Source organism: Prionailurus viverrinus, chromosome B2, assembly GCF_022837055.1.
Source record: "Prionailurus viverrinus isolate Anna chromosome B2, UM_Priviv_1.0, whole genome shotgun sequence".
NCBI classification, from domain to species: Eukaryota; Metazoa; Chordata; class Mammalia; order Carnivora; family Felidae; genus Prionailurus; species Prionailurus viverrinus.
The window spans coordinates 62,753,546-62,774,200 of NC_062565.1; the positions used below are offsets into that span (position 1 = coordinate 62,753,546).

At 36.8% G+C, this 20,655-nt stretch overlaps 1 protein-coding gene across 3 annotated transcripts in view; it reads left to right on the forward strand.

Annotated features, from left to right (window-relative positions):
• Positions 1–20,655, forward strand: part of ADGRB3 (adhesion G protein-coupled receptor B3) — a 724,938-nt gene that overhangs the window by 689,381 nt on the left and 14,902 nt on the right. For all 3 annotated transcript variants that reach the window (XM_047860848.1, XM_047860847.1, XM_047860849.1), the window contains one exon: positions 10,243–10,278. In XM_047860848.1, coding sequence (XP_047716804.1) covers positions 10,243–10,278 — 36 coding nt within the window. The remainder of the gene's footprint in view (positions 1–10,242; positions 10,279–20,655) is intronic.

The window sequence follows — 20,655 nt, forward strand, 5'->3', positions numbered from 1 at the left end:
GTACTGGAGATCCTTCTGGTGGTTGAAGTAGTTCCTGGATGGCATTACAAACTCAAACCAAAATCTGGGTTTTCTGTATAAGAGCATCCATTAGAAATACCAAAATTGGAATGTTTCTGTGGGGTCTTCCATTACACTAATTATAAACTCTATTATTATGTTAGGTCAAAATATTTCAGAGTAAATGTTGTGATCTTAGCTCCTGCATAATGATGACCACGAAAACTTTTCATCTTAAATTGTGAACTCTCAGGAGGGATGTACATTGATCAGGTTAAGAGTCAGGACTCTCAGGTCCAACCACATGGCTTTTATAAAAAAAAGCATATTCCCCTCAGCTTCTTTTTTGCTCGTAAAGTGAAGTACAGAGTAGTCAACTGTTAGCAGTAGCATTCATAATTTATTTCAGTTAATCAAATAAGATCTAAGGAATGTGTCTTGCTTTTTTATGACATGCATCATATCACTGTTTTATAAGTGACTTTTATATCTTGCATCTTGAAATTTTGCTGTAAACTACATGTATTCTATTACATATGTTCAGTATACAATGCTGATCTATTACATATGCTCAGCATATAATGCAATACATGCATTCTTTTGTATGTCTTACCAATTGTTTTAATATTCTAGGTCATTTCATAAGACACTAGTTAGAGAAAGATACTAGAACTGGTTGCTTCCCCTTTCCATCAGATATATGATGAGCACTGTATGTTCTAGTGTTCAAAAGTGCCCAGAGACAATTATACATCCCTACTCCTCACAAAGCCATTCCTTCTACTACATCAACATGAAGAGAGATCCTGTAAGGCTAGAGTAACTTGGTGAGTGGTATGATTTTGAGATTTTTTTTCCCCAACTGGACCAAGGAACTTCTAGACTAAAATGGGAAAGTGAATGGGATCAGAATAAATCCCTAGATTCTAGATCAACTTTAAATACAATGGGGTTTCTGAGAACAACCATCCCTTAGAACCAAAAGAATAGGGGCAGTGAGGCCAAATTAACTCTAGAGTGGCAGGAGCTCCCACTAGACAAAAGCGTTCCATCTTTCTCAATTAACAGAATAGCTACTATTTCTCTGTGTCTAACTGGTATCCCAGAGACTAGCATTACTACAGTAATGACTACATAAGCACAAGCTACATAATGTTTATATAAAATCACAAAAGTTTCAAAACGATTTTCTGTGAGTGTGCATATAATAATATAACATCCTAAGTAATCATAATTCTGATGTACTACTTGAAAATCATAATGATCGTATGGAGTCTTCTATATGGAATGGCTCTTTAAGTTGTGCTACAGGGGTTAGAATGGAATTATATTAAAACATTTTGCTTATTATAAAAATGCTTTACATCTAAAGCCTAAAAACCCTTCCAGGTTTGAGATTGTACAGGTTGTGTGTGCTTGAACAATAGACTGAATTTCCAAGTGCTGCTTTGTTCGGTTTGTAATTTTTCCAAATCTCCATATCCTTATTACTAACTATAAGCATCATATATAACTGCGATTCAGCCAAAAGATCTACATTTAAATGACTTAAAGATCACAAGGCTTACATCTTGAAAAGGAAGAAAATTCAGGATTCAGAATGAAAATTCAGGTCCTCATTTTCATTCTTTAAGAGAATTTAATAGTAATTGCTTATGGGTGACCATTTTAGGAGACAGCTGAAAGAGAATATATAGATGTGGGAATGAATAATAAAAATTAGCATTTATATAGCATCTTTCATTAGTAGATCCTCAAATCACCTTAAAAACATGAATTAATTAATCTTCACAACACCTCTGTGCAATGGATAAGTTGTTGTAATCCTTGAAGTAAAGTCATTTATTCAAGGTTACAGAGCAAGTGCATAGCACATCTAGGAAAAGAATCTTTCTGTCCTGATCAATTTTGTGCTGTCTAAAAGAGACAGTAATGTGTCTGGACATTGCAGGAGAGCAACTTTAAAGTTAGTTTTAACCCTTAACAGACACATGGTCTTATGGTGAATAAAGACATGAAATGGATAAAGTATAGGTATACAGAACTAGCAAATTTTGGAGACAGGACTGTGGGCCATGCAGATAAAGTCAGTGGTGCTTTCCTTATTAGCAGAGTGATGCAATGTCAGGTCGAGTTATCAGTTCTGCTGGACTGTATCTGTAGGGACAACTAGTGGGGGAGATGATGTCCTGACATTAGAGAAAAAGCCAAAAGGTGACTGGAGTATCTAATAAAGAGGGGGTCAATAGTTCAACTTGAGTCGTCTCCCCCTCTGCGTGAGAAGGAAGATGGCAGCCACAGGAACATCCAGCTTGGGAAGCTGGATCAGCAGAAGATGGCCAGGTGCATCAGGATCCTTCCAAGGATATAATAAAAATGATGTTCATATTAATTCGGGAAGTTTCCTCCAGAGGGGTGGGTATTCACAAATTGCCATGGTGAGAAGTGGGGTGGAGTGGGAAAAAGAGAAGGTAAAAGCCGTCAGTTGTAGCACAGGATGTGATATTCATAAGAAAAAGAGAAGGCAAAGGAAAAACAAGATTTGAAGGAGAGGAAAAGAAAGCCAAGGAGTGGGTGTGGGTGTGTGTGTGTGTGGAAGTGTTTACTCAAATAAGCAGGAGGCAACAAAGAAAGAGGGAGGCTCCCCAACCCTGAAGGCAGTGCTAGCAGAAAAGGTTCCAGCCTCCAGGGGACTTTGTTTGGCTAACCCCCAATTATTTATTGGGTATAAAAAAATTTGATAAATGCATGAACTTTCCTTTTGTACTGCCTAGTATTACCTTCTTTTTCTTTCAATGTATGGTCTTCCATCTTCTAAACTATATAAGCAATTCTGAACATTTTAGTTTCTAAAAGATTTAGTTTCCACAATGATGGGGTAATTACAATTTTCTTACAGTAGAAATCCTCACAATGGCTCCAGACCTCCATGTCCTCAAAGTGCTTTAAGGTTAAGAAGAATAAAATTGTCATTAGCACTTAAGTCATTCACCTTCAATAACTGAGAAAACAATGTGTTGATATTTGGTGTGTACATAAAGCAAATAACCACTAGGTGCTATGGAGCAGGTGGGGGGAAAATGGAGGTATCCTAGTTCTCAAGCCATTTTGAGGACTATGAAACATAGTTTAAATTTTGGATTGAGATTCTATTTTTTTTTTTTGAAAAAAATCTAGAGATACCATTGTAAGAATACAAGTCAGTATTTGCTTTGAATCTTTGGAACAGGGGTATTTATTCCACAGCCTATAGCTGTTAGATTTAAATAGGAAACATTTCCTCACTCAAAAAATTTCCCAGTTTCTAAGCATGTCCTGGGCTTATTTGGCACATGGTCCCCTGCATCACTAAGAGTTGATGCTGATTCCTGTGCCTCTGGCTGACAGAGAAGATTGGCCACTAAGAAGCACTGGGGAGAGATTGGAGGTGGGCAGAAGAGAGAAATCCAGTATATTTCTCCCTCACTTTTTCTGCTTTAAGCATCACCTTGTGTCTATTTAGCTGCTGTTCCCTAAGGCTTCCAACTTCTTCCAGGTGCCTCAGCCCCTGGGTTTAGGTCACAAGGTTATCTCCCTTTGTCCAGCCTTAGGGGATAGTCTCTTCTGCTAATCTCTGGTTTACTTCATGATCCTGTATGTGGCTTCTCAGCTCCACCATCACTTGAATTCTTATGGAACAATTTGCTCAGATGTAAATACATTAAGTGGTCCCTCTCATTCTCCTGAAAGACTTTGCCTTGGTTTTTCTTATTCATGAAGAAACTTTTAATGACTAATCAGAGTTAGGTAGTAGATTATGAAATGGTTTTATCAAAAGTAGAAAGTTTGCTACTCGAACTTTTCTGACCACGTTGGTGTGAACTTAACTATATATCTGAAAATCCCTCTCAATTTATAAATGGGTACGAAGGGACACCATTCTAGGCTAAATTTTTATACTCCGGTTTTCCTCTGGACATGAATTGTAGAGCTTTCACTATAATGGTTTTTAAAGGTAAAACATTTTAGCTATAATGTCACATTACAGTTGCCTCCCTTAGAGCTACTGTGTGGATCAAATTAGATAATGGATGTGAAAAACCTTTGAAAACTGTAAGCACTTCAGATGTAAGGTTGTGTTATTATTATATCATTACCATTATATCTTGAATTTCTGTGAAGAAGCTTGAATGCTGTGCTAAATCGATATTTAGGATTTTAGACAAAATATTATGGCCTTACTTGGGAGCTGGGAGACTGTCACTAGCAGAAAACATTATAGAACTGACCATTGTGCAAAAGCTGCGTTTTCTTTTTTACATTTTTTTCTCACATAGCTGTGGTGGAAGGGCGCCTCGCCCTTCTTTAGTGTTTTGTTTTTGCTCCTCTATTAGGGAATTTTGTTTATGCACACATACAAACAAAACTGGCTGAAATATGTCATTTTTCAATATTTATTATCCTCAAGGTTTTTTTTTCACAGATGTTTTCAATGGATTTGGTATCGAAGCTTTCTCCTTGAATGTGTCCATTGCTCGCTCTGCAATAAAAGTTTTAATGGCCCTCGTATTGCCATTTATTAGTCAGTGCAATTTATCCCTTGCAGTGAATTTTCTAGTGTCTTGTCCAGTTTAATTTGAAGTGACACAAACAATGAATTATTCCCTTTGAGAAATTATTCATCATTCTAGAGGATTTAGATATGAAGAGATGCCTTTAATGCATATACTTGCTAAGTATTCCTCTGTGTAGCCTCATACTCTTGTGCATTTTCTTACTCTTAAGTCATCCTGAAATTTTTTCCCCTCTATTAGTGATAAGCCTGCATTCCCCTAAATTGTCTTGATCCTTTTGGCTGTCAATGAATCCATTCATAATGGTTTTCTTTGTGTAGTCTGCCTGCTTATCTAAATTCTCCCAAAGAATGAGAAAAACAACAACAAAACAAAAATAAGAAACAAGTCCAATTATTTTGGACTTGTTTAGCTGCCATAGTGTACCTCCTTCAATTATTCATCCGTAATTTTGTGAATTATTGTGCCAGGCCCTTTTGTAGATGCTGCGGACATAAAAGTGATCAAGGCAGATGTGGTAAATTTCCCTGTGGTAAATATACCCTATGGAATAGATAGATAACTAACTGTTAATAAATGGACACTCTAAAAGAGTGTGCTGGGCTGGGGAAGAATCATGGAATGTGAGGGAGAGACTTCTTTTGATAAAGTGGCCTGAGCTTTCTGAAGGGTTATGTAGGGTGAAGCTAAGAAGGAGCGTGGCCTATGTGGATCTGGAGGGTGAGGAGATGTTTCAGGCAAAACAAGCTGCAGTGCTGGGGTCCTGAGATAGGAAAGAGCTTGGGATACTTTCACAGGATTAGGAGACCTGCAGAACAAGGGGTGAGCTCCGTAAGATGTCGCTGGCATAGGAAAAAGAAACCAGATTTTTCAGAGCCTTGTATAAACAACGGAAGCAAGCAAAAACTGTTGAGTGAAAGATTGTCGTGATCGTTTCTCCATCCATCCATCCATCCCTTTGATGATTTGGGAAAGAGAATTAGGATCCAGTAATATTAGGAGAGGGAGTAGAGCAGAAAGCCTGAGGACAGTTAGGGAGGTACTGAAGTTACCCAGACAGGAGAGGAGAATGTCTTTGACTATAGAGGTGAAAGTGAAGATGGAGAAGAGTAGGTAGATCGAGAGAATTCAGAGGTTGAATAGATAGCACTTGCTGGTGGATGTGATGTGCAGGATGAAAGATGTGGGGAACAAAGCATGACTCCTAAGTCTCTGACTTGCCCAGCTAGATAGCTGACATTTTCTGTGATTGGACAGACATGAAGAGGAAAGGGGTGTTTGGAACTTAAAGGATGGAATTTGCCAGCATGGAATGAATGCTACTATCGAGGAGAGAAGATGAGAAAAAAGAGAACTCAGGAACTCAACACTTAGAAGTCAGGGTGATAAGGAAGAGCCAGCAAAGAACACTTGAGAATGAGCCACAGCAAACAAGGCGAGGGAAGGCGGGGGGTGGGGTGGGGGGGGGTGGGGGGAGGAAAAGCTAAAATGATGTGTTTTAATGAGGAAATGATTAAATTTCAAAAGCTTCTGAGAGTCCAGCAAGATAAGGACAGAAGGTTGACCTTGGAAATTGACCAGATGGAGCTCATCAGAGACCTTGACAAGAAGAATTTTAATGGAGTGTTGAGGACAGAATACAAGTTAGGATGAGTTCTAAGTGGAAAATTAGGAAAAGGAAACCACATAGAAGAACTGAAGAGATTTTTTTTTTACCACCTACTGTGACAAAAAGGATTATTTGTATCAAGTTATTTGAGAAGTTGGGGATCTAGAGACAGAGGGATTTATATCTTCATAAAATATTTTAATACCAACCTGGCTTATTTATTTTATTTTTTTAGCATTTATTTATTTTTGGGAGAGAGAGAGAGAGAGAAAGACAGAATGTGAGCAGGAGAGGGGCAGAGAGAGAGGAAGACACAGAATCTGAAGCAGGCTCCAGGCTCTGAGCTGTCAGCACAGAGCCTGATGCAGGGCTCGAACTCACAAACCATGAGATCGTGACTTGAGCCCAAGTCAGATGCTTAAGTGACCGAGCCGCTCAGGCACCCCCTCCCTGGCTTATTTTAAACTTATATGTACCAATTCTGCAGTTGTCAACTTAATCAGAAAAAAATTATCATGACCTGATCACTTTTATTGATTCTCATTTTTTAAAAATATAACCACTATTTGTAACCACTTTCATACCTTACAATAACTTCCCCAAGCTCAGAGGGACATTTGAATAAACATGTAAGTCCATCACAGTTTCTACAAACCAGTGCTTTGAAATACTTTCCAATATACTGCCTGTATACCAAGGGTAACAGAATTCAACACTCTGGTTCTTGCATTATACCACGATTTCTCAGTACCAGATACCTCAAAATAAACTGGATTTTGCATTGGGAGACACATCATGGAAGTGGAGGTGGGCTACTGTTTGTGACTGTATCATTGGTCATGAAGTAGCCTGTATTACAATGGTCTTTAAGTTACTGTAATCATCACAAATTATAATGCCATTAGTTCTTTTCTCAAATAAGTATCATATTGATGCTTTTTCTCTTTTAAAATATAATTGACAAAAGTTTCTCTGCTTGACCTTACTTTATGGCTGGAAAGCATCTCTGTCCCACTGCTGTCAGCCTTAGATTGACTGGGTCCTCAAATGTTATTCTTGCTGAATTCTAGTAACAATCAGCAAACTATAACAGGCATCCTGGCTATAAAATATTACCACCCTTACCACTGAACAAGTAGTAAGAGACAGTGGACAAAATGCAGGGTTTGGAGTCAGAAGACCTGAGTGTGAATCCCAGCTCATTTGCTTACTACCCAGGTGAAGTGAGCAAGTCATTTTAACTACTCTGGGACTCAGTTTTCCTAATTCATAGAATAGATATAAAAAAAAATACTTTCCTGACCATACCACAGGGCAGTTACCATGTTCAAATGTGAAAGCACTTTATAAACTATAAAAGGTTGGAACACTTGGTCAGTTTGTGGGGATATGAATTAGATGTCACAAATTTTAACTTCCCTTGGGCTCTGAAAATCTACCACATTTTTCCCATTCTCTAATTTTTAAGTCTTCAATGCTCACCCCCCACCCCCACCATCTTTAGGCTCTTTTGATTAAAATCTGTTTGCTTCATTTATTTCTTAGCCTAATCCTTTGAGGCTGCTAGTTCTGCTCTACCTTTATGTTAGAATTTAATTTTAATAAAATTAGAAGGGAGAGAAATCTATTCGTAGGAATATATCCATTTTCTTTTTTCATATTTCATGTCAGCATAGGTGCATAGGTGACATCTGTCGGAAGCAGAATCTATTTCTGGTGGTCTTCTAGGTTCCCATCTTTTGTTCTTGTCCCTAAAATATGTGACATGTGTCCATCAGCATGTCCTGTCCTTAGGCTACACAGCTTTGCATTCAGCAACAACACAACATACTGCTGTTGCAACCTTTGGCAAAGAGACAACGCCAGCAGTAGAAAGGCCTCTTATTCTGCTAGCTAGCTGAACCTTCTCATAAGATCTCACTAGTTAATTTTCAAATGGAACTCAAAGCTCATGACAAATGTTCTAGCTGCTTAAAACTGTTTCCATGCTTGCATGTTGCTGCATAAATGAAAGAATCTTGCTTAACATATACTTACAAAAATGTCCTGCAGAGTCACAGTGCCAAGAAGGCGAAGCATTCAAGAGCAGAATGGAAACACTGACATGTAGAATAGATATTGCAGCAAAGTGCAACGCGCTACGTTGGAGCCTGATTTTTTTTTACAACACAGATAACAATAGTGGTGGGAGATGGCAAAGGAGGCCTGGGTTAAATGTCTTCCTACACACTTTTCTCCTTGCAGTATGTCACCAGGGCTAGGCCACAGTGACACTAGAGACAAGAACTGAAGTGACATACATCAACGTGCAGCCTTCATTTAATAAAGCAGTGTCTTCAGGGGTACCTAGGTGGCTCAGGTAATGATCTCATGGTTCGTGGGTTGGAGCCCCTCATTGGGCTCTGTGCTGATAGCTCAGAGCCTGGAGCCTGCTTCAGTTCCTATGCCTCCCTCTCTCTCTGCCCCACCCCCAGTCATACTCTGTCGCTGTCTCTCAAAAGTGAACATTAAAAAAATTTTAATAAAGCAATCCTCTTCTCAATGCTCTCCTTGATCATACTTGAAGACTGGATTCCACGATCCAGCTCCACTCTAATCAAATAATTTCAAAGTTTTCCAACTTTTTAACAAAATCTTTCTTTTAGTATATCTTTTTGTCTAGTGAAGCATGCTTTGGGAGGTGGTTATATAGGGAGGTTCTGGTTCTATGTTACATTGTAACTCTAGCTGTAGAAATGTGGGCATATTTGTCAATAAACTACATTAGTGCCTGTCTCTACTATTTAGCAGTTACAAGAATCTCTCAACTATATGGTTAGGGTTCCCTGTTAGGTTATTGAACTTAAGATAGGTATTGGGATAGCAGAAGAGAAAAATATAAAAGACATTTGCCTAAAAGTTTACATATTCAACTGCTTAAATATTGTTTTCAATATTTATTTTTTTGTCCCCAGTTCATCAAAAAAAAATTCATAGTACAAACAAAACTCTGGAGTGTATGGGTGGCTTGGTCAGTTAAGCATCTGACTCTTGGTTTCAGTTCACATCATAATCACACGGTTCGTGAGTTTGAGCCCCACACTGGGCTCCGTGCTGGCAGTGTGGAGCCTGCTTGGGATTCTCTTCTCCCTTTCCCTCTGCCCCTCTCCCTCTCCTCTTCTCTCAAAATAAATAAACTTAAAAAAAAAAAAACCTCATATTGGAAACTTGTTCTCTAAATATTTTGAGGACCCTTTCTATATTTACCAGATATCTCCTTCTATACCAAATCCCTCTTGGCACATGCTAAGCATACCTTCCCTACACTAATATTCATAGAATCACATTAATTTCATTTAAGTAATGTTTCCTGATTTTATTAGGCCTACTGTCTTATTTTATTAATACATATTGATCTATAACTAGATTCAGGAACTGTTTGACAGAGTCAGAGACATAGAGGAACACTGAGATAATGGACATCTACACTTGTATATCACTGGGGTGTGGACTATTTTTTTTTTTTACTAAATTATAATAAATACGTCAGTTCCTAAGAACTAGCAATTAGGACTTTCTTATCATGGAGAACCATCAAATATCAAAGAAATTGTGGGTGAGACATACAGAACTTTGGGAGTCAGAAGGCCAGAGAGAGTTTGATAGAAATGAAGACTGAGATAGGCTGGTGGGAAGTCTTGAGAGATGTATATGATGTTTTCCTATATAGCTTTTACTCCTTTGTGTCTCTAAAATAAAAATTATAGTTTTGCTGTTACAGACCTCAAGTCTGCTTTAAGATTGAACATTTTGTGAGAATTCACATTTAAAAAAGTTCTCCTTGCTGAAAAAGTTAAGAGATCAGGATGAGAAATATTCTGTATTTTTATATTCTTCAATTTTAATGGAAGTTCAAAGTAAAAATGAAATCATATGGATGAAAGAATTTGAAATCATAAAAATTCCCACATTCTTATGTGAAGGAAATACTTGTAATACAAAGGTAACAAGATATTTTATTGAAAATAATAATTTTCATCTTATTTGAATGACTAAACATAACTTTATGTTGGTTTTTCTTCTTTTTAAAAAATCTAACAGAGAAGAAAATCACGATATTCAGACCTTGACTTTGAGGTAAGTTTCTATGGATTTTTAAATAATTTTAATTGCTTTGATTCAAGATTGACATACAACTCAGCATATTGTTCTGCACTCTGTAGGGGCTCTACTCTTTAAAAATTAAACGAGAAGTCAAACATTTTTAATTAAAATCCATATTGTAAAACTAGTAGAAAAAAATTTTAACTTCTAATTGCCTTAGATGTATGCTAAACTGAGATTTTCCAGACATGGAATCCATTTTATAAATACTAAGATAAATGGGCAATTTATGGTGAGGATTTAATTAGATCAATTCAGTTTGTTGTGAGGTAAGAATGTTGGTTTCTTCGTTTTTCATATTTACAACAGTTACATTGGTTTCACCTCAGTGACTACCTGAAGAGAGCCTGTAAGAATGCTTTGGCTGGTTAGCTAGGCTTTCTCTGGGACTTGCCTTGTGTACTGATTCCTCTTATTCAGGTTCTCTGTGCTACATTCCAGATTCTTTTTTTCAATAGCAAGTGTTGGTTCAGTGTGCTCCTATGTTCAGTAAATGCCTTTTTGCAGATATAAACAAGATGAAGATGTTCATTTTCCAATTTGCATTGAATTTATATTGATGTAATATCGATGCTAGAAATTACTGAAATCATACCATTTGAGCAGCTTATGCTAAGCACAAAATTAATGATGTTTGAGCATCACATAAAAGGCACTTATGCATCTTGATAATTAGATATGATTCATAGCCTGCTGACATAATTGGATATAATACATTATAAATTTCTCCAGCATATTTGTACTGTGTTGATGCTTACATAGAACTCGATACTCTTAGCTGGTATTCCTAAAATTATGGAAACCTCTCGGAATATGGGAACTCCTAAATCGTTTTGTTGATGGAGATGAATGTTGTAGCTCAGCAATAATACATCAGGTATCAAGAGTGAGACTTAGCAGTTTTTATTTACTGCAATGGTAAACAGGCTCTGGTTTTACCTTGAATAGAGTCCTTAAAGAATTGGTCTTTTTTAGGAAATTTTTAGAGTTCAAGAAACAAAGTAATGATAACCTGGCTTCAATGATTATATGCCAAGTTTCCTACTGATGTGTCTCAGTTGTAGCAGCCTGGCATGAGATAATAAAAGTTATTATGTCTTGTTTCAGGCTACAAAGAAAAAAACATTCAGCAATCTTCAGTTTTAGATTTCCTACCGCCTTTTAAGGGACATTTTTCCCCTTTTTCTTTAGTTAACCCCAAATTGAAGATCATTGTGTATATATTTTTTGTCCTTAAAGCACTAAGTTATGTTAGTACAAAGGAAAGGAGATGGAAATTAACCCACAAGGCATCAGTGACAAAATATAGTAAAAACCTAGATCTATAGTTAGGCCTCAGTGCAACCAACCAAAGCTATGTAATCACAAGCTCTGAAAAGAAATCTAATCATATTGTGTCACTTGGAGCATTAGAAAACCTATTCCTTTTTCATAGATTCTCTGTGGCAACTGGTAGAAGATTCCTTAAGCTGATGCTTTTTTCCTGCTGCTTAGTATCCCAATGTATAGCCATGGTATTATCATAACATTTGCTGATAATGGAAGGATGTTGCAACACAACAACCCTAGATAGTTAGCTCTTCAATTGCTGTAGTTATTGCATGACTGTGAGAAGTGTAAAATTTGAGGGTGGGGTGGGGGCATTTTGAGATAGTACATTTTCTTTGCAAACCTTTTAGTGCCACTCCCCTTAGTCTATGTGCAATTACGGTTATGTGGCAGATATCTCAGAAATGGCGTTCAGAAAAATTACTCCTGGATTTAAATGCTGATGTATTTTAGTATGATATATTTGTTCTTTGTGGATGGTCCTTGATGAAGAACCTCACTTGCCTCCCTCCCTTTTAATTCAGGCTTGATAAATTTTGTTTATATCAAACTACTTGATAGTCCCCCAACTCCCACCCCATAAGCCTTCCCTTCCCACACAGTGGCCAACTTAGGCATTTTTGTCACTGGCAAGCAGACTTGCCTCCTAGGCTCCTGAAAATATCTTCCCTTTAGGTCTCATACACTCCGCAGAGTCTATACACAATAACAATATTCTCTTAACTCATAAATCATTGCCTGGTAAGTGTTATACATGGGGAAAAGCCCTTTCATGTTGCCAGTCTCCAAGACAACACTGTATTTTTTTTAATAAATAGAGCAAAGTGTTGATTAGCCAAAATGGTTTAACATCCATTCTTACTTTCAGGAAAGGATACAGAGAATACTGTAGTGATATTCCTTTGTTCTGTGACCAAACCCCTTATTGGATTTGCATTCCCAGCTCCAAGCAGAGATCTGGTATATAGTGTCAAACTTAAAAATTAAACAGCAAAGGTTATCAAGCAGCACACAAGTTTATGTGGGAATTGCAATTCAGGACATGCAAGCCTTGAGAGGAGAAAAGAAGTTGGGAGGTACTGTTTTGAACAACAGTTCACTAGAGGAAAATAAGAGAGTTCCAAGGGGTGGCACCTTCACACTGGATGCAGGAAAGGACAGCTTGCGGCTGCTGGGCCCAGGGGAAATATTCCTTCTGTTGAAACACACAAGTTGTAACTACTGGTAGTATATGAGAGAGCTCCCCACTCAGGAATTCCAACCCCATTCCTTTGTTTATTTTCACATCTCTCCCTTTGGCCAAGATCTTAGCCTTAAAAAAAAATTGTTCTAAATTCCAGAGTTTGCTCCCCTTAGCAATGTCCTGGGAGATATAGGTGGAGGTTTTATTTTTCCAGGCCAATGCCAGGGTAAAGGAAACAAGGGGAAAAAGAAAGACTATGTTTAAAGTATGAAGTCTTGATCCAGGGTCTTGAGTGGAAGCAGTCTGCTTTGATGTCAGCTGCTTCTCTTGCAAATCTCCAGGGTTTGTACAGGACAAGATGTTTAGCTGTGTATGTATATCCCATTATTGAGCCCCTGAAGTCTGGCTATCATTTGGGTAATGAGGAGGACCTGGGATAGTTTCTTTCAAGGAGGATAAAGGGCAGTCTTTGTTCTTATTCATTCCAAATCAGAAGCATGGGAAAAAAATCAGACATGTTAGAGTCATAGCCAGATATTTGAGAAAACCAGAATTTAGGATCTAGAACAGTTTATTAACAGGATTAGAATCTAATATAGACAAAAGTGCAAACATAATTTTTCTTTCTATACTTACCCTTTTTTTTTCTTACCAAAGATAATCACAGCAAAACTAATTTGTTTGCATTACATTTGGCCTATTTCCACAAGCGTAGAAACACCTTGTAAGCAAGGTGCCAGGGTGATTTTTCTGAGGAGCTTTATTGGCTCCATAAAGTCAGCCTTTGTTTCTTAAAAACTGTCCTGTCAAATCTGAGACTATGCACATCTCTCTCAAAATAATACAATCAGAGCCCTGGTAAAATAGGCAATATTTCCAATTGTTATTACAAGGAGAACAGATTCTCATTGAATTTATGCAAATAACTAACTGCATTGCCATGTGATCCAAATTCTGAAGGGACCAGGTAGGGAGAAAAAGTAGATATTTCATCTTTGTTTACCAAGTTATATTTTATCAAATTGCTGTATTTCATAGATAATTTTAAAAAGAAGAAGGTGTCCTTTTAATGTTGAAAACAAAACAGTAAAGGACCAACAATGTGTCAAAACTAGAAGTCATAAAAATTATAATCATCCTCCTCAGTTCATTCTGTCATGTCATTCTTGTTCCGCTTGAATCCAGTTTTTTCATTAGTTCTGGAAATTTGTACCCAGTTCAATTTTATGATCTCAAAGTTATCAGAAGCCTGCACTTTTTCTGAGCTCTTTCTGAGTCTCTTTGAAGACAAATCACTTCTGTAGGTTCACTTTTGTAAAAGCATTAGAGTAAAACTGTAACTGCCTGAAAATGACAAGACTTAAAATGCCCATTATTAAAGATCTGATGCAAGTTCATTATAATGGAATTGAGAAAATTTGGTTTTCTGTATAAGATTTTAAGATAATAACTGGAATTATGACTGATAACATTATACCAAGATACCAGATTTTCAGAAATTTCGTATAATTTCTATAATACTTATATTAATCACATTCACCTGCATCACATGACCTAAGATGGTTTATCATCACTTATTTTAAAATGTTTCTCATGTAATGTAATATACCAAATAAGCCTAATTGGTTTAACCTCTCTCTTTTTATAAGGAGAAAGAAGAAATGTATTGAGATCTGTGTTAGGGACCTCTCAGAAAACTCAAAGTTAGTTCGAGGTCAAAAAGACTATTTAGAATTGGATTTTGGGAAGTTTGTCAAAAATATCAAAAGGTTTTAAAACACTTGGTTAAATACGATCATAAGTCTATGAAACAATACTTAGTTATCCATTTAACCATGGTAACAATGGAAGATGTTAAAAGGCAAATATAGAAAGTCACATTGTTCTGAGTAGAAACTTACATACTCAAAGACTTGATGAAGACAACAAATACATAAAATTATTTTAACGAAACAATCCTTTTTTTTTTAAAGCCAGATTACTTTAAAAAAATTTTTTTAACATTTATTTATTTTTGAGACAGAGAGAGACAGAGCATGAACGGGGGAGGGTCAGAGAGAGGGAGACACAGAATCTGAAACAGGCTCCAGGCCCTGAGCTGTCAGCACAGAGCCCGACACGGGGCTCGAACTCACAGACCGCGAGATCATGACCTGAGCCGAAGTCGGACTCTCAACCGACTGAGCCACCCAGGCACCCCTAAAAGCCAGATTACTTTAAAAGATAAAGGAAACCTTTTTACAATCTGTTATTAAAAGCAGACAATATTCCAAGAAAAATTTGTCTTTTTATCAAAGAAAAAATAAGGTTTAATTTTACATAAATACCCTATTAATATTAAAGCTTGTTTTTGAAACCCTTATAAAAAATTTTATCTAGCTTGATCATACATAAAAATTTTTCCCAAGATTTCATTTTTATAGACCTTCTACAACTTTCTATGTCTATCTTAGTCTGTCCCTTCTATTTCCCTCAACAAAAATGTATCTCCACCTCATACTTTTTCTTTTTTTCCTCATACCTTTCTAACCAAAAAACATACCCTCCTTTCTTTGTATACAGAGTTGTTTCCCTCATTATTTCTAGTAGCTTTAATAACATATGTTAACTAGAATTGTTAACACTTAGAAACCTTAACTAGAATCCTTAACCCTTAGAAACCTTATTTTTTAGTGAAAACTAAGCAAGCAAGCAATTATGAACTTTTACATTAGCACGTAGGTTGGTGATTTCATGAATACAACTCAAAATTTCTAGAAACATATGCTCCTTCATAGTACAACTTTTCAGTGTGGCACAAAGCATGTTCATTTATAGACCCAAATATCTTTTTGTCTCTCTGTAAAAAGAAACCAAAATTGGATAAACCTATGTTCAGTAATTTTTCCATTTTCTATCTTATTTAGAAATGATGGCGATATTCAATGAGTACCTATCATTTATTTTAACTTTAGCAAAACTAAAGTTTCAGGTAACCAAAATGTATTCGTGAAACTAAAAAGTTTACTTAAAACCTTTTTATCCTACTTAAATTTATTTTAATTTACTTGTTCTTAACAATTATGTTTAGATTACCCAAAAAAACTTAATGATACATTAGACGACTAGCCATCAGCCTAAGCTATTTTCTTGCTCACAAATTTTGTAAAAGAAATAACATGAACTTACTGCACTTTTATTAAACCTAGGTAGAACAAAAGTTTTATATTTAATGGTGAGAACTCCAAGGACACACATTTTAATTGAACCAACAAGCTAAAAATAGCTTTTATACCCAATATTTCTACAAATCATGTGAACCTGAAAAACATTTGAGTTGGTGTCTATTTATTTCCGAGAAATAGGTACATACATAGGTATGTACATAATAAATAATAATAAATAGGTACATACGTATTTCTGAGAAATAGGTACATACATAGACATTCATAAACACATAGATAAATGCAAAAAGAGACCTTAGAAGATACTTTAAGGTGTTTTTGTTTTTTTAATTCACTAATCTCAGAAGGTAATCCATTCATAAACAATTTTAAGGATTCTCCCTGGGTTTAGTAAATTCTTTAATTATGACCCATAGTTTGGTAGATAAGGAAGTAGGGGGGATAGAGGATGTGGGAGTGGTACGGGAAGGAAAGAGGAAGCTGGTACTAGATAGAGACAAGGAGGACAGAGAAGGGGAAAGGTGACCTCAGAAGCCCTTGTCTCTACTTTGAATTGTTTGTTTCTCTTGGTTAATTTAGAAATCTTATTTTGCAAAGAGGTGATTTTAGACTCTTGGATATGTTTGGAAAACTCTACACACCAATTAAAATAGGCATCCTATTTAGTCTGTTTAATTTTAGAGCTGTCCTCTTCTAATCTGGTTGTGGAAAAACAAGTTTGGTGAGGTCAACAGTTCTCCACAGTGGCTACTGGAGTTCTAAATTATCTTTGGTTAAGTTGGTCCATTTGGTTAAGAATGTACATGAGGAACAGCCATAGTTTTGAACACAAAACTGGCCAGGGTCCCAGAAAGAGGACCCTCTGGAAAGTATTTAGATTCCATCTTTAAAACCAGAGGTTCAGCAAAAAAATGGGTAGCCACTAAAAGGCTGATACCTTCAAGAATAAAATCATAGAGCTCAACCAAAAGGAGGCTTGTCTCTGACAAGAGGCCTACCAAACCAAAAGGAAAAAGATGACTCAGAGAGAATGCAAGAGGCTGAAGTGGGTACCATACACCATGCCTGGCGTTGTTAGTTCCTCAGGGGTTCATCTTCAGATTCCACTTCTGACACCATGCAATGTCAACCTTAAAAATCAAACAACAAAGATTACTGAGCAGCAAATGAGTTTATTTGGGAATAGTAAAGGAATTGCAGTTTGGGACATGCAAACTATGGTGAACAATAAGCAAGTCTAGATAACAGAGTGGGAGAGCATCTTTTTATGGGGGAAAAAGAGTTTGAAGTGGTGGCAGCTTCTCATTGACTGCAGGTCTGGGCAGCTTGCTGTTGCCAGCCTGAGAGGAAATCTTTCTTCTTTCTGCTGGGTATGCAGACTGTGATGAGTTGTGGTGTATGAGAACTCTCCCTTCATGGATTCCTCACTCCATTTTGAATGAGGATTCCTTTATTCATTTTCACAGTAGTAGATATTCAATAAATTACTATACAAAAGAATGATATAAAATTGAAATTAGTCTAGTTTTCTTTAATAAATAGTTATCAAACTCTATATCTGATTTGGAGCAGAGACCAGTATAGAAAATGGACTATGGAGTAAACAAAGACAGCCATACTGGACTTCAAGGATATTTACATGATATACAATTCAAGGAGATGAATGGTAGTTGGCTAAAGGCTAAAGTATGGAATGCTCAAGAAACCAGAAGCATATTATAATTCACTGAAACATGAGGTCTATGGATAAAAAGAGAAATTAAGAAACCATATAGTAAAGAGCTTGCACCCAAAGTGAAGAATTTTTATCTAATTTATAACTAAAAGCTGCTAAAGTGTTCTGTTCTATTGTGTTCTGTTTGTTTTTTAGTGAGGAATGACTTGCCCTGATCTGGAATTCAGAAAGATGACTATGGCAGTAATAGGAAGGAAAGCGTGGAGTAGGGTGAATGGAGAAGTTGAGATACAAATTATTAAGTGACCAGTCCAGGCAAGAAAAATGAGGTGGTAGTAAAAGAAAGGAATGAAGGGACATGGCAGAGTCCAGATCTGGGGAATTTGGTCCTTAACTGAAAATAGGGGATCAGAAAAAAGAGGACCCTGCAAGTCTGAGCCTGAGTTTCCAGTAGTAACATTGACAGGTCTAGGAAAAGCAAGCAGACATCTAGTTAAGCCAAGTTGCATTTTAATACCTTGGGGATTAAGGTGCCTAATAAGGTGGTAAATCAGAAATATCAGGCAGGTAGTTTAAATTGTCTGTCTTGAGTTGAGGGCAAATCTCAAGGAATGATTAGGAATGCAGTTACAAATATCTCAACTGCAATAGACAATATTATCCATTCCATGTTACATATAAAATGGATGGAGAGGTATTTATTTTTATCTTCCCTTCTAAAAACATGAGGATCAACCTTGACACATTCTTCCATGGAACCATGTAGCCTCTTAAAAACACCTTAGAATGTTCCTTTGAATTTCCTAATGAACTCCACACATCCAGTAAACCTATGCTTCTCAAACTGGGGAGAAGTCATGGTGAGCAGAGAGCACAAGAAGGCATCAGTCCAGGATAATCATGGCCCATCGTTGTGGGGACTTGAATTTTTAGATTTTGGGGAACATAAGTAAGATAAAATATTTTATATTAATTTTATATTGTTAACACAACTAAGCTATGGCACAGAAGATAAAAATTATATTATTTTCTAAATATCAAGCATTTCAATTTCCTTTGTCACTGATCCCCTGCAGTAAGTGCACTCTGTTAGGCAATCAGTACACTCTGAGAGGAAATGTTTGAGCAACCCAGTCCTTTGCTACATCCATATTTTCTATAATACTAAAATAAACTGTTGCAAGTATCTGCAGCCAAGTATATCCTTGAGTGACAGTGACAAAATAAAAAATGACATAGACCTTACTCAGTTCTTTTTTAGATCCCTTGTCTAATTTAAGTCCTGAATATTTATTTATTCAAAGAGAAACATGCTTGAAACATAACTAGATGCTAGTAATGTTAAGCATTCCATGGGGCTCCAGGTTCTGTCTTAGGGATACTCTGGGGCTCTGGCCAGAGAAAGGTATATAAATCATTCCCTTTTCACAACACAACTTCAAGAATCAAGATTAATTCCTGCAGTGTATGTTGCTTCCTTAACATTAGTTTTCATTTACTTCAGACTGGTATTCAACAGCCCACTCTGTATTGAGGATTCCTATGCAATGCAAAAAAGAAGAAAAATAACCCTAGGAGTATACTAGTAAATATGGACAATGACAGTATAGGTGTCTATATTCCTAAGGCTAGAAAGGGTAATTTAGGCAAAGTAGTGTCTAAATTCTGTAGCACATGATTTCCAGGCCCCTTACTCTAAAGTTTATAGTTGAGAGATTCTCCAACTTTTTCTAACAATCTGTTTCTAAAATTCTACATATAGAAATGCCTATCTTATCTGTAGTTTAGACTTAGTGATTCACACTTCTGAATTTAGAAAAGAAAACCTCCAAGTAGTTTGTTTCAAACCCACCTGCAGGCCCTTTATTTCCACTTGTATGGAAAATAAGAGATCACAACAGCATCAGAATGAGCAGGCAGGGTTTCCATCGGGGCCAATGAAAGAAGTCTTCTCTTCAGCAGGGGGACCTCAACTGGAAGGAGAGAAGGCAAGATTTATGATAGATAGCCTTCTATGTTACAAGCACCTTCCCTGGCCTGTATACCTATGCCGTCACAGTAATTTCATTTATCCTGTGGACATTTCTTGACCACCTACTAAATATCAAACACTGTGTTAGGTGTCAGGGATACAAAGATAAATGTCCACAAGGTGTTCAGAGACAAGATATGGAGATCAGCCCTTTAAAACATAGTTGCAGTACTTTATGGGACAGTTGCAGGGTGATCAATATCCAGTTTATGGACTTACTACAGAAAGCACCAAACCTACCCTTGTTTGTTTCACCTGCTTTTCCATCTGAATAGGGCATAATCACAAATTTGAGTAATCTAAAGGAGGGTGCTCCCTGAATATGGAATGTTTCTAAACAGCACACAAAAAGAATTTACTTTGGATTCAAAATGCGTTCCAGCTGTCTCACCACTGATACAAGCTTGGGAGCTTTACTTAGCCTACCTGAACTTCAGTCTCCTCCTAATCAACAAAGGGTGATAATGACTACTACCTTCCTGGTTATTGTGAGGATTGAGAAAGGTAATAATGGCTACCATTTCTTACGTGGCTCTAACCTATGTCCTCCAGTGATAAATGATTTATATCCCTTTCTAACTCTTCAGAACAACCCTATAAGGTTATTCTGACTACTAAAACTGGAGCTACAAGGAGGTGGCATTTTGTGCCTCAGACCACACAATTTGAAAGTGATAGAACTGAGATCTAAATTCAAGTGTGTCCAGGCCCAGAGCTGTTAGATTTGACATGTCCCAAGTATTTATTCTAGAAGAGAGCCTGAGATAGGGTAGAGGTTGAAAACATACAGGTTTGTTCACACCCTGATTTTTTTGCCTAATGTCTACAATTTCATAAAGGCACTTTACAACCTATCACTTTTTTCTTTTATATAAACAATTAAGGCAGCCTCCCTTGAGTTACCAAGACATAAAATAAAAGATAAGAGTTTTATGAAATAAGCTATTTCAGGAGATACTTTTGTGCA